At 40.3% G+C, this 13,431-nt stretch overlaps 1 protein-coding gene across 2 annotated transcripts in view; it reads left to right on the top strand.

Annotated features, from left to right (window-relative positions):
- The window catches only part of crybg1a (crystallin beta-gamma domain containing 1a), a 48,516-nt gene that overhangs the window by 23,208 nt on the left and 11,877 nt on the right, over window positions 1–13,431 (top strand). For both annotated transcript variants that reach the window (XM_072365576.1, XM_072365578.1), the window contains 6 exons: window positions 1,493–2,940; window positions 5,264–6,387; window positions 7,429–11,900; window positions 12,492–12,530; window positions 12,603–12,721; window positions 12,854–13,034. In XM_072365576.1, the coding sequence (XP_072221677.1) occupies window positions 1,493–2,940; window positions 5,264–6,387; window positions 7,429–11,900; window positions 12,492–12,530; window positions 12,603–12,721; window positions 12,854–13,034 (7,383 nt within the window). The remainder of the gene's footprint in view (window positions 1–1,492; window positions 2,941–5,263; window positions 6,388–7,428; window positions 11,901–12,491; window positions 12,531–12,602; window positions 12,722–12,853; window positions 13,035–13,431) is intronic.

Here is a 13,431-nt window from a genome sequence, read left to right on the forward strand (position 1 = left end):
AAGGTACGACAGCCTGGAAGAGACAGTCCCTTTGGTTTTAAATCAGTTATAGGAAACTATTTGCAATCTGTGAAATGCAACCTTAACAAGTCTCGCGTGAACTGAGGTGCTTGTCCATGCAGAGCCCCAAAGGTTAATAGGAAGAGGTGATAAAACTGGACTTAACTGGATAAATCTTTCCTATTGCTAAGGCTTGTTATTAGCCTTCATGCAGTGTTATGTGACAGTCATTAAAACAAAAAAAATATAAACAGGGATTTTTTTTCCAGTTTTTAACAGCATCAGACTTTATCCTTTAATGGAAGAAACTGTTTTTAAACACTTATTTGTAATTTAAAGACATCAATTGGTCAAAAACAGCATTTCAAATTCTAAAGCTCAGGAGAGGAGTCAGTCAGAGAGTGACCAAAGATTCTGTCTTTACTTAATTTAACTAGAGGTGCAAATCATTTGTCCAACTTTTCACAGACATTGTAGAACAATACCAATATTCTTTCCATTAAGTTTTATCACATGTTGACCTTTTTGGGATTCTTGTAAAAAATGAAGCATTTCTCTTTGAGCTGTGTTCTTTTTTGCTTAAAGTTTAAAATTGATTTTATTTTGTCTGTTGTGCACACAATTCCTTTAACCAAATCCTTGAAATGTGATTTAAATGTACCCTCAGTTAGCAGTTTATTAGGTCCACCTGGTCAGAACTAATTCAGTCTTACACAGAACATTTTCAGTAAATCTTGCACAAAGGCTGTAATGTTTGGTTATTGTTGAGGCTGCTGAGGTCATGTGTATTTTGGAGGATGTAGTGTGTGCTGCTGTTAAACAGTTTTGTATAATACACAGAGGCATTTCTTTCTTTCTCATATCTTTGATTTACAAGGTGTGGAGTACAGTGTGAGAGCACCCACATTACTTTAAGTTTCGCTTATAACTATCAACAACATATTTTCTTACTCTGCGTTTTTATTGTTATTCTTCCAAATTCTACATCCTAATTCAGAGTGTTTGAGATGTATAGTTATAATTTTCTGTGATAACATTTTCACTGAGTTTCTGTAAGATTTAGCACAGTCAAAAATACGTCTAAGTGAGCTTTGTGTTTAACCACTTTTAACATTTTAAAACCACCAATGAAAGATGAGAAGATGAGTGAAATGTGAACAAACAGCACATTTGTATTTCATATGCACATTATCCGCAGATTAGCAGGATTATGCTTGTAGATCTTCCCTTTCTTTCTGCTCATAATGCATTAGCTGAATATTTTGTAACTGGACAGGTTTAAGAACTGCAACAGTGGTTTGACTTGCAGCTGTAACTGACAGAAAGTGAAATTCCATCCATTTTTGAAGCATAGCTTTAGGCCACATGTGTGACACACAGCATAACCTTTTCTTTCTCTTTCCTTTTTTGACAAAAAGACAAAAGCAATGGCAGCTTCCTTTCTCACCTCATTATTTATCTTTATGTTTGCTTCTTGTTTGTTCTCTTTCAGAATTCGGAGGAAAAAAAGGGAGTGTTTGGTCGCCTCAGCAACTTCTTCGCCAGTCGCAAGAAGCGGAGCAGCGAAAGGCATCATTCAGACACTTCTACCATTTCAAGTTCACCTGCATCTCCTTCCTCTCCACATTCGCCCCAGTCTCAACAGGAGGATGGGTTAAAGACTCCTACTCCTTCTCGTAGAGACGGCGAACTAACTTTGCCACATTATGGCGAGTCCCGAGCTAGAGGTGAGCATGGTGACAGCGTCAGCCAAAGCTCCACCCCCAGGGCCTCAAGTGTGGCCTCTCTGATGAACAATGATGCAGAGCTCCCGTTTGCAGACAGTGACAGCAGCGGCAGGAGCAGTGTGAGGGAGGTGCTTGTGTGCAGGGTTAGCACAGCTAGTGGTGAAAGGAATTCTGGAAAAGTGACACCCTCTGCTGTGGAGCTTGCACCTGCCATTCATCCAAATTCAAATTCAAGCTCAGATTTGGGCTTTGCAGAATCAGTGGTGGATGAAGTTAGCAGGAGGCTGCAGGTTAACTTAGAAGAACAGATTCTTATTTCCAATGAAGATAGCATAACTAGCCCAGCCTCCCTGGTGGCACTTAACATCCCACTTTCCTTGACAGCTGAGAACCCAAAGTCTCCGAACTTAACCTCTATAAGCGTAGCATCTAAGAAAACCTTTGTGAAAGTTGGGGAAAAGGGGCACAGCACTGCACTTAGAGGAATAACTTTAGGCTCTCGGTCATCCACATCACAAACCGCCACCACTCAGCAGGAAGAAAACTCACATGTTGAGAGGGTAAGCTCAGAAGTCAGGACTAGAGCTCTGATATCCACCAGCAGCCTCTCTGGGGAAACTACAGCCACTACACAGAGCCCTTTACCGGAGAATGAGCAAGTACCGAGAGGGGATTCACCTGTCCAACTCCACAAAGCTATATGGGTGGAAACACACCTGGGAGAGGAGGAGGAGGTAGGGGAGAGGGAGGGGGAGGGGGAGAAAGGAAAGGATAAAAAAGAGGAGGAGGGCTTGAGAGCGGACTCGCCTCCTGTGCTGGCTATACATGTTACTGTAATACCTGAGGACGACACAGTGACGCAAGACGCAGAAGATAGCCCAACTTTCCCACCAGAGAGTTTACTGTCCGGTGGCAGCTTGCCAGAGGCAGCAATCTCCTTGGCAGCAACTACTGAGGAGTTTCAAACAATCTCACCACAGCCGGACGAGCCTGACACTGACGCAGTCTCAAAACAAGGTTCACTTCAGGAGAAACGCAAATTAAGAGAAAATCGTGTGACACGCAAGACTGTGAATCTGCCTGCGAAGCACAAGGTTTTTGCCCAGAAGGTGTTTATTAGCTCAGAGACAAGCTTGGAAGGGGACGAACCGGTGGGAGAGGAATGCAACGAAGATTCAACTTCAAAGACCTCAAACACTACAGAGGTGAAACTGTGAGTATCAGTCTATTTTGATTTTCTGTGGTTACGTTTTAATAGTCCCTTTCTTCTTTGGTGAAGCAGAAAGCAGGGAAGCTAAAGAGAGTTAAGCCTGTATGCAACCTGAGCTCTGAGTTCCCATATTTCATTGTACTCGGAGAACAATTGGCTTAGCCTGAAGTGAAGCACTGAAATATTCATGTAGAGTACATCTAATCATTGACTATGTTTTCTAAAGTTCTGCAGATTAAGTTTAAGCCTTACCTAAAATTTGATTTTTACTAACTGTGATGAATGTCCAGTTGCATTGAGGAAGTGAGGATTATTAATTATTTTCCCAAGATTAAATTGAAATAAGAGATACCCCCCTGTGTTTGCCTTTGGTGTATATTCACTATGTGAATAAGTTAGGCTTTACTGAACCTCAGAGGCAGAAAGCAACTGTTTCCTGCACCTTTCTGTGTGAATTCACTTAGATGCATGGTTATAGAAAGAAAGGTTTGAGATATATACAGATGCTGCTCTAGTTGCAAAGTAAGCTAAAATCAATAACATAAGCCCACTGAATATTTTTGAGTGGTTGTGTAGTTCAGGTTGCAGACTCATGCCTGAACCAGATGAAAATCCAAAATACAGCTGGGCTAGTTATGGTCACAGGGTTAGACAGTATCTATAATGGGATGTTCAGAGCATATTCAAATACGCTGGCATGCAATCGAAAAATCACACGCACAAGGTTGGCTTTGTTTCAGTCAATAAGGTGACATCATGCACATCATGCCAAGGGACCATTACTTTTTCCAAAACCGATTATTAGTCTGGTAATTTGAGGGCGCTCCTATCTGACCTTTTGCTGTTATCTTAAATAGAAAAACTGTATTAAAGGCTAGAATTAGCAGAACTGTATTTACCTCATATTTGTTGTATAAAAAGTGAAACCATTTAACTGCAACTCCCACCAAAAAGTTGGAAATTTGAGCTGAGACCAGTGTCCTCTAAACAGAGCATCACAGATTATATCCACAAAATATAACAAATGAGGCATTTTCATTATTTGGAAGAAGAAGAAATATGCAATTATGCAATTTTCATTGTGTGGTATGAAAAGGATTTGAGTACTTCTATCAATGTGATTGCTAATATTCAATTAGAAATAGGTTAAAAATAAAGCCAAAATGTACCCAAAATGACTTAATCAATCCTGGCCGGATCGCTCTGAAACTGACTTTCTGAGGGACAGTTCAGATGAGGCTCTGAACTTACAGATGGAATTTGTAAATGCAATTTTATAACAGCTGTGGTGATCGGAAGACTCCATTCATAGCACCAAAGTAGTGAAAAAGAAATAAAATGTTAATTCCTGAACAAACTGAGGCAACTAGTTTTTTCTTTTAAAAAAATCTTGTGACTTTAATGTACTGAACACTAGTTGAAATACGGCTTCAGAGAGCGCTGCCCCCCACTTTTTGCGCAGGCCAAAGAAGAGAAAAAAGAAGAGGCCTGTGTACGAGGAACAGCCAATGGGAAAACGCTTCGTCTTTGCTCGCTGACCAATGATGTCATTTACCTCACTGCCAATGACATTTGCATTGAAGTCCAGCCACGTAGCAGTACTCAAACTTATTCATACCTTAGTTTCAGGACCACTGTAAGGGATTCTATTGCTTATAGCTCTACTTTTTATTTGAAATGAAATATTAGTCATGAGTGGAAATCTTTCTATAAGAATACCTGAAAATCTACTTGGTCTAGACTAACATTGTAGAGAAATACTTACTTTTTTGTTGAGAGTTAGACAAGAAGGCACTGACAAGATTCTTAGACCTCAGTGGTAAAAAATGTTAGCTTAGCTTAGCACAAAGATATACAAATATATTGCAAATGTATTAATTAACTCATAAGCAAGTCAACAGCTCATTTTTGTTTAACCTTTACTAAAACTAAAGCATAAAGATTAACAGTTTTTAGTTGTAATTGGTGCCACACACTCAGCCTTTTGTAAACCACATTTTACAGAATTTACATGATACACAAAACATATACCGTGTGTGTTTTATGTTTCCAGTCTTTGTGCTAAGTTTAGCCAACCATTTACTGTCCTCAACTACATTTAGCATATAGATAAGAGAGTAACAACAATCTTAATCTAACTTTATGGAACGGAGAGCAAAGAAATGTACCGTCTCCAGTGTTAAAGTTGCATGCAGATATGGTGTATTCCCTTGAGAATGTATGATGATATAATTCATCTATTATTCCTGTAAAAACAAACTTTGCTGTCGTTTAGGCAACTGTTAAATAACCCTGTGCCTGCCTCTCTCCCTCTCCTCTCCGACAGACTGCCAATCCTCCAAAACAACAGCGATGTCAAAGTCAAATACGCCAACCTTGAACTATCCTCAACAACAAATGAGAAAACAGAGTTTGACACCAGCACTCCTGAACCCATAGTCAAAGAGAAAACAGACTCTGAGGTCTCTGGATTTGGTGATACCCCTGCAGTTTCAGACATGTATAAAACAAAGTCAAAATCTTTGGAAAAAAGTCAAGGCATTAACCAGGCTTCTCAATCTAAACGAGGGGTTAAAGGAGCAGCAGAAAGTCAACATACCACAGCAAGTGGAACAAAGACCCCATCCTCTACTGCTGGAGCTAAAGGCAAGAATGTGATGACAAAGGCAAAAGGTTCTACAGAGGGGATAAAAACAGAAACGTCCAGTGTTTGTGCTGCACAAAAGGAACACAGCAGCGAGAAATCAGTTTCTATGTTACCAGTGTTAACAGATCAAAGCGCTAGTGGTCCCTCAAGTGTTACAGACTCAAAGTCTAAAATTCCCAAAAAGTCACCATCAGATTCTGGTGTGAAATCACCAGTGACACCTGATAAAACATCAGTATCTGATGCCTCAGGGTCTGCGGTCCCTCCCAAACTGCAAAAACAGCCAAGACCAAAAGAATCTGTGAAATCCCCAACTGCTACAACCAAAGTTGGCAGGAAACCAAGTTTTGAGGAAGCAAAAAGTGTGAAATCTGTGTCAGGGAACATTTCTCCCACAAAATCCACCAACAAGACAGGGACAAAGCTTATTAAGGAAAAGTTAGATGAGGACTTTGAGTCTGAAAACCTTGTGAATGGTACGGTGAAGGAGAATGAGAAGAGAAGTGCGAAGACAGGACACCCTCCTGACACAGAAAGCCCTGAAAATCAGCAGCCGACCCATCTGGAGAATAGTGCTTCATTGTCATCAAAGAGTCGGTTACCTGTTTCATCTCTGACAAGAAAGAGCGACGATATAACTCAGACAAGTGGCCCCAACTATAAAAAAGTTTTGTCCAGTCACATAGACTCAGATAAAGCTAAAACAACCCAGAAGCAGAGTCATGTACGACAGGGAGTAATTCCTGATGAGGAGAGACCTGGAAGTGAGACACCAACCCTGCTCCCTGAAAGTCCCAGGAGAGGTAAGAGCACAGCATGTTGTCTAAGACTGTAATCACTCAGTTACATTACTCATTATTACGGAATTATCTTATAAAACCTTTAAAAGAAAGTGAGAGGATAAAATCTCCGATGATCTAAATTTATTGTCTCAGGTATAATTGTGTTTATTATTTGACAAATATTATTTTTTAAGAAAAAGTCTCGGTGCGATAATCTTATAAATTCCGGAGGACTCATCTTCGTTTATATTTACATCAGATTGATGAAGGAAGACTGGCTGAAACTCACCAACCACCACTGGTACCTCAGTCTGCTTCACAACTGATATTCATAATATTAAAAATACACACAAATCATAACTGCAGTAAAAATTACAACACAACTGACTCAATGACTTCGTGTCTGCCTGCATGAAGCTGCCCACGAACCAAGCAGTCGCTGCCTGCTGTGGCTACACTGTGTTTCTGGTCGAAAGAGAGATGAGACACTATGTTCCCTACTTTAATATTACATAGTATTAATAGGTATGATGATATGAATATGTCAGTTGTATTGGATGATAAAAGGTTTGAAAATCAAATATGGGCCAAAAACTAATACTGACTTACATATAAGGTCAAATCTGGCGTGGTTGTGGCTAATTTCAGGATAGTCGCTGGGAGAAGATGATCCCGGATTGTAAAAGTCTACAAAATATAACAAACATATTTTTACCAAGTATGCTACAGTCAGGGCTACTAAAGAAAGCTCATATTATCTTTACAGAAGCACACATTTACTGGCTGTAATGTCACACATGGAGCATCACTCTTTTTTTTTTCCTTTTTATTTATTTATTGTTCCAAACACAACAGAACCGACAAATCTTCAGTTTTAAAGCTCACCAATTATCGCTTTATATCTTGTTGGTTTAATCTTTACATAAATTGTTCTGAGCAAAGAAATCTTCTTATGTTGTAACAAACTTGCTAAGGTTTTTGAATAAATGTTGAGAAATAACAGTTTAATTAGTTCATTTTTCAGCCTTTCAATCTGTTTCAGCCTGTTTGTTTGTCTTTCAGGCACAGGAAGCATGCAAGCAATGAAATCAGCCAAACACTTTTCTAAAAGAAGCATTAGCCATGAAGACAGTGATGCTCCAACCACGAGTCTTTCTCCACCACCCACCAAACTAGAGAAAACTGTCTCGTCAAGATTAGCAAAGCAAAATGACAACATCAAACAACAACATAAATTGCCTGTAAAGGATTCAGCTGAGACCTCATCGTCTGGGAGCAAGCTTCCCACAAGAGAAGTATTTAAACAAAGAGGTCAGAAAAGCTTCAACAAAGTCAAACTCAGAAATCTTCAACAATCAACAAAATCAGAGGATTCAAATAAACTTACAGAGACAGCTGTCAAAGCAAAAGAGACTTTCACACCAGATCCAACTAAGGATGATGAAACTGCTTACACATTTGAGTTCAAGCCCACAGAGGAGAACATACAAGTCACAGATAAAAAGATCATTGCATGTGACACCAAAATGAAAGAAAAAGAGACAATGGTATTAGAGACAAGCATAACCAATACTGCAGCTGGAGAGATTTCAAGAATCCAGTTATTACAAAACCACGATGCAACCATTACAGATGATTCTCAGAGAAAAGTTGGAATAGTTAGAGACTCAGGAACTGAGGTAAAGCCAAGCAGTGATGTTTACAAAGCAGCTCCATCTCAGTCACACGTTACAGATTTAAATAATGCAGGACAACATGAGACCAAACAAACAGAAACTGAGATTCCACCAGAAAATGCTTCTCTTGTTCAAAGTGACAACATAACACAAAAAGAGGAAACTCTGTCACCATCAAAGAATACCCCCACCGCCAATGACAAAGACGCTTTAGAGAAATTATTAAGTAACACGGATATCAAATTAATCCAAGAGAAGGAAAATAACATTGCAGCTCTGAGCACGGACACAATACCAGCTGATGAAGATGCAAGTGATGTGTCAACTAAACCAGTGCTGAATGACGACATTCACTATAAGAAAATGGTCCATTCTGATCAGGAAGGTATTATGCCTGGAAGTGTTTCCTTTAAAGGAATAGATACAGTCACTTCTACAGCAGAAAACAGAAACAGTCTTCCTGCTGAATTGGCCTCAAAAGACCAAAATCCTGAACCAAAAGTTGTACATTCAGACACTCTCGCCACTGGCTCAGATAGCTCTAACTTGGCCAATTCAGAGGAGCTTTTAAAGGATCAAACCACAGATGAAAATGACAAACTGTCTCACACACTTGGGAAGGATTTGGTTAAGGATTACGTGGTGGAGGAGAAAAGTAAAGAGGAGGTTGGCGGGACACCAACTGAGGCTTTGGACCTTGAAACAGAGACTGTGACTGTCAGTGAATTGCCGAAGAATGTTGAAAACCAGCTGGACAAAGAGGCTCTTTTATTTGTAGGAGAATCTGAAAGAAGGGAGAAAGATTTGAAACCAAATGAAATGCTTAATGACGCAGCAGTAGAAAGGACTGACTCACAGAATGGTTGCAAAGAGGAGCTGAAAGACAGAGCTATTGAGGATAAAGCAGAGAAAGCCACAGAGAAACCAGCACATCTATCATTAGAGGAGAAATGCTTGCAGCCTGAGGCCAGGGAGGAACCACAGACAGTAGTTACAAATGTCCTGGAAGGGAAGAGGACGGACGCAGAGCAAGGAACGAGTGCAGTTCATGAAACTACAACCAGTGGGGCTGATAGAGAACAACAAATCCTTTTAGAAGAAAAGAATACAGAGGAAGAAGAACAGCAGATGAAGGCATCAACAGAGAAAAATGAACAGGAAACCAAACAGCTTCTGAACAAAGACGGGGATGTCAGGGATGAAAACAGAAATCTGGATAACAAACGTGCTGATGATGTAAAGGAAAAACCAGCTCCAGAAAAAACAGTCATTAACACAAAAATGTTGGCCGCTGAATCTGAAGAAGACAACAAAGAGAAAGAGAAGGTGTTCATACCAAGAAACCAAAGTATGGACAATGAAATAACAGAAGCTCATACATCAGCAGAATCCGAATGTCCAAATGTTAACCTAGAAAAGGAACTTGAGAATCTTAAACCCCCAGAGAAGATATCGGAGAAGCATATTTTACAAATGGATACAACTCAAGAGCGAAATACTTTAAGCACTAAAGAGCAGAGTGCCGTAACTCTTGGTGATCAGGATGAGAACATTACAACACCAGAGAATTATACATCAACAGAATCCACACATCCACAATCTGGCTTAAACGAGAGACCAGAGACAGTGAGAACAGAAGCTTCACAGGAGGCAACAGAAAGCCAAGTTCAAGAAGTTAAAAGCACGAGAGGTCAGAGTGCTGATGAAGCTAAAGATGGTACCCAAACAAAGGATTCATCAGAGGAAAGTTTGGGAAGTGAGACAGCAACTGCAAAAACAACTACCGAAGTTCGGCAGGACCAGGTCGGAGGTCAAGACAAGACTCAACAGGCGAACTCTGTAAGAACTCTGACTGAAGGTACAAAAGAAAGGACTGAAGTCAAGGACTCATCACTGGGGAATTTGGTGAATGAGGCAGCAGCTGCAGATTCTGATAATGAAGTTAGAAACCAACAGGTCCAGAAGCCCATAACTGTTAGAGAACAAGATGCAGACCTAATGAAACCAGAGCAGGAATCTGAATGTCCAAACACTGACTTGAAACAGAAAATAAAGACAGTGACAACAGAATTCCAAGCGGAGCCAACAGAAAGCCAAATTCAAGAGCTAAAAGTTACAACCACCATAAGTCAGAGTGCTGAGGAAGTCAAAGAGAATGCTGATATCAAAGACTCATCAGTAGAGACTTTAGTTGATTATATTGTAGCTGGCAAAGCTGAAATTAACCCCCAAAAGGACAAAAGTATTACCACTGCCAAGGATAAGGTTTTGGAAATTAGGACACAAGAAAGAGAGACCTGTTCCACAGCACCTGATGCCAAACAAGAACAGGATCCAAAGACTGTAGCAAGTAAAGTTCAAGAGGAAGGAATAAATGATGCAAAATTAGATTCCACATCTGAAAAGACTGCTATGAAGATAGAAACAAAACAACAACAGCAAAGCCTGATGAAAGATTTTGAAGTTGAAAATACAGCGGCGAAGGACATAGATCAGCAGCTCAAAGAACCAAAGGTTGATGTCAAGCAAGAATTGGAAACCATTTTGGTACAAAATGTATCAAGTTCAACAGGTGGCACAGACCAAAAAGAAACTTTCTCTACTGGTTTAAATGAACTCCCCTTTAGCACTGAAGCTCAGAGGAGTGATAAAGACGGTAAAGAAAAAAACCCAAAAGATGAGTCAGCTGGGTCTTTTGCTGCAGGGGGTAATTTCAAACGGGGACCACAGAGTTCAACAGAAGAAAAACTGCCTCCAAAGCCAACAGTGAATGACAGTTTGTCTCTTTCTGCTCCAATGAAATCATCCACTCCACCCTCAAGTCTCCAGCTAAAGACAGAGTCTACATCTACCTGGTTAGATGTGGAGGATCACCGTAAACCGAGAAAGGAACGCAGAAGAAGAATGAATTCATCAGCTAGCGTGGATGAATTTCTTGAGGCTGGTGACGTTAATGATTTTATTAGAAGCATTAAGGAGGATGGAATCCCCTTTTCACTACCTCTTAAGAGGCACATCCGTAGTAAATACCCATCTCCACCTTTTGCCATGCCAGCTATCAAAGAGGACCATTTTGAGCAAACATTTGATCCTGATGAATTTCAGTTTGGCCTCAGAAAAAATGGCCCTATCTTTACGGATCTTTCACCAGCTAAGCTGATAAAACGAAAAGCGGCCAATAGGAAAGGTCGAAACCTGGAAGAAGGTTCTCAAGACAATAAAATAAAAAGCCTTAATGAGAATGGAGGAGAAGATAGGGTCAAAGGGGAGACCCAAACTGAAGCCGGAAAAGAAAACGGACAAAACAATCAGCCTGGGAAGATGACGTCAAGGCTTGAAAGGATGTCCATCCTCTCCGGCTTGCTGAGCTCTTCTCGGTCTTCCAGGAAGGCCAGAGAGGAAGCTACCTCTGCCTCAGATAGGACACTCCCATCTGACCAACAGCAAAACATGTCTTCACTTGGACAGCTGGAAGTTATTGACTCTCCTCAGCCTGCTGTCCCAACTGATAATGGGAGCGTGAAAGACACAGATCAAAGCCCAGTTATGGGAGGTGGATTGGGCACAGTAAGTGAGTCAGCACTTAGCCCCTCCTCTCCTCCTCTGCCCACATTCTCTGAGATAAAGCTTCCAGATCATTTAGAGAAATACCTGAAGAAGAACAAAAGTGAGCCAGATACCTCTCAGAGCTCTTTGCAACCAACTAAAACCAACCTGAATTCTGGTGTTATGGACCAGGCGTCAGCAGCAGATATACCAACTGTACATGTGGGCCTGAAGGGCCCACCAGGACTGCCTTCATCCACAAACTACAGCCAGCAGACCACTCAAAATGGACTTTCTATTACCAAAACTAAGGTAGGCATTACATCTTAAATTACGAGCTTCTATATTTCACTTAGGCGTTTACTAACAGTTGTAAATGTGCTGTAAGTTTGTAGAGATGTTTCTCAAAGGCTGAATGGGTTTTTCATGCAAACATATATGAAAAGCATTAGTATTTATACGGTTTATCTCCATAGTGACACGTGTCCTGGTTTGTATCCTGTTTGGTTTTATGTCATGCTGTTGCAGCCAAGTCATGAATCATTTGCAAGTAAGAACAAGAAAAATGAACATGTCCTCACGGTGGAATTTTTCACAGGAAGTCTTTTCAAAGTTCAGCTCATGAAAAGCATGTTTTCGACATCCTGATAAGATATTTGCATCAGCAGACAAATAAAAGAATCCTATGCAAACAGACTTTGGTTTATGCAATGCAGTGTGCACTACATTTATGCCTGTAGTACAAGAATGTACAAGAATCTTTCATTTATTTCAGTCAAAGACTAAACAATGAAATGATTGATGCGGTAACTGATCAATGTAAAACACACAGAGGGCAGAACCGTGTGCATGCAATAAGTGTGCATTCAGGTTAATTATTGAAATGTTTATGCTGTCTCACAGATACCTGCAGTACGAGGGTTCCACAGAAGACCTGGGAAGGTATGATTAGACAGACACATTTATGATAACATTTAGAATAGCTTGCACTAACATTTCTGTTTGTTGTTGTAGATTGTCATACATGAACATGCTCAGTTTGGCGGGGAGGCGTTTGAGGTCTACAGGGATGTGGAAGATGCCACCACTATTAAACTTTCCCCTGTCATATCAGTCAAAGTCATCAGAGGATGGTACGGGTCTTCTTACTCGTCATTTCTGCAAACATGCATCCAGTGGATGAAATAGTCGCTACTGTATCCAGTAACTGGCATTATGGAGAAAAAAGTTGACGATGCAGAAAAATTCTGTCCCTTTATTTTTAGCTGGCTCCTCTATGAGAAACCAGGCTTTCAGGGCCGCATCATTGCCCTCGAGGAAGGTCCCACAGAGCAGATTGTGAACGTGTGGGCAGAGGAGGAGGGAAGTCCAGAAACACTAAACCAAACGGATGAATGTGTCCCAACAGCACCCATGGTCATAGGTTCCCTTCGACTGGCAGTACAGGTAAGTTTGTTCTTGCTTTACATTATTGTTGCTTTCTTACTGTTGCTGTCTTCTTCTGTTATGTTTTTTCTTTCCTTATAAGATCTCTGAGGGATTCATAAATAGGTCTTGGAATTAAAGTTATGATCTAATTTTAATCTTAAAGTTTAGCTTTATAGTCCTTAAGTAATTATTATATAAATCATGAGGATTTAAAGCATAAATTAATGCTGATTCCTGTTGTTCATCATTATCAAATTATTAAGTCACTAAATCCCATTTTAGACTGATCTAAAAACCTGCTAACACCCACTAACATCAGGCTCTTGTGTGCACTGGGAAAATGTTCAATCTGCATTCAGTACCACCTCAGTGGGAACACATGACCCAGGTGTACACAGTATTTTCACTGATTATT

The sequence above is a fragment of the Leuresthes tenuis genome, unplaced genomic scaffold (assembly GCF_036924035.1).
Source record: "Leuresthes tenuis unplaced genomic scaffold, fLeuTen1.0.hap1 SCAF_15, whole genome shotgun sequence".
Lineage (NCBI taxonomy): Eukaryota > Metazoa > Chordata > Actinopteri > Atheriniformes > Atherinopsidae > Leuresthes > Leuresthes tenuis.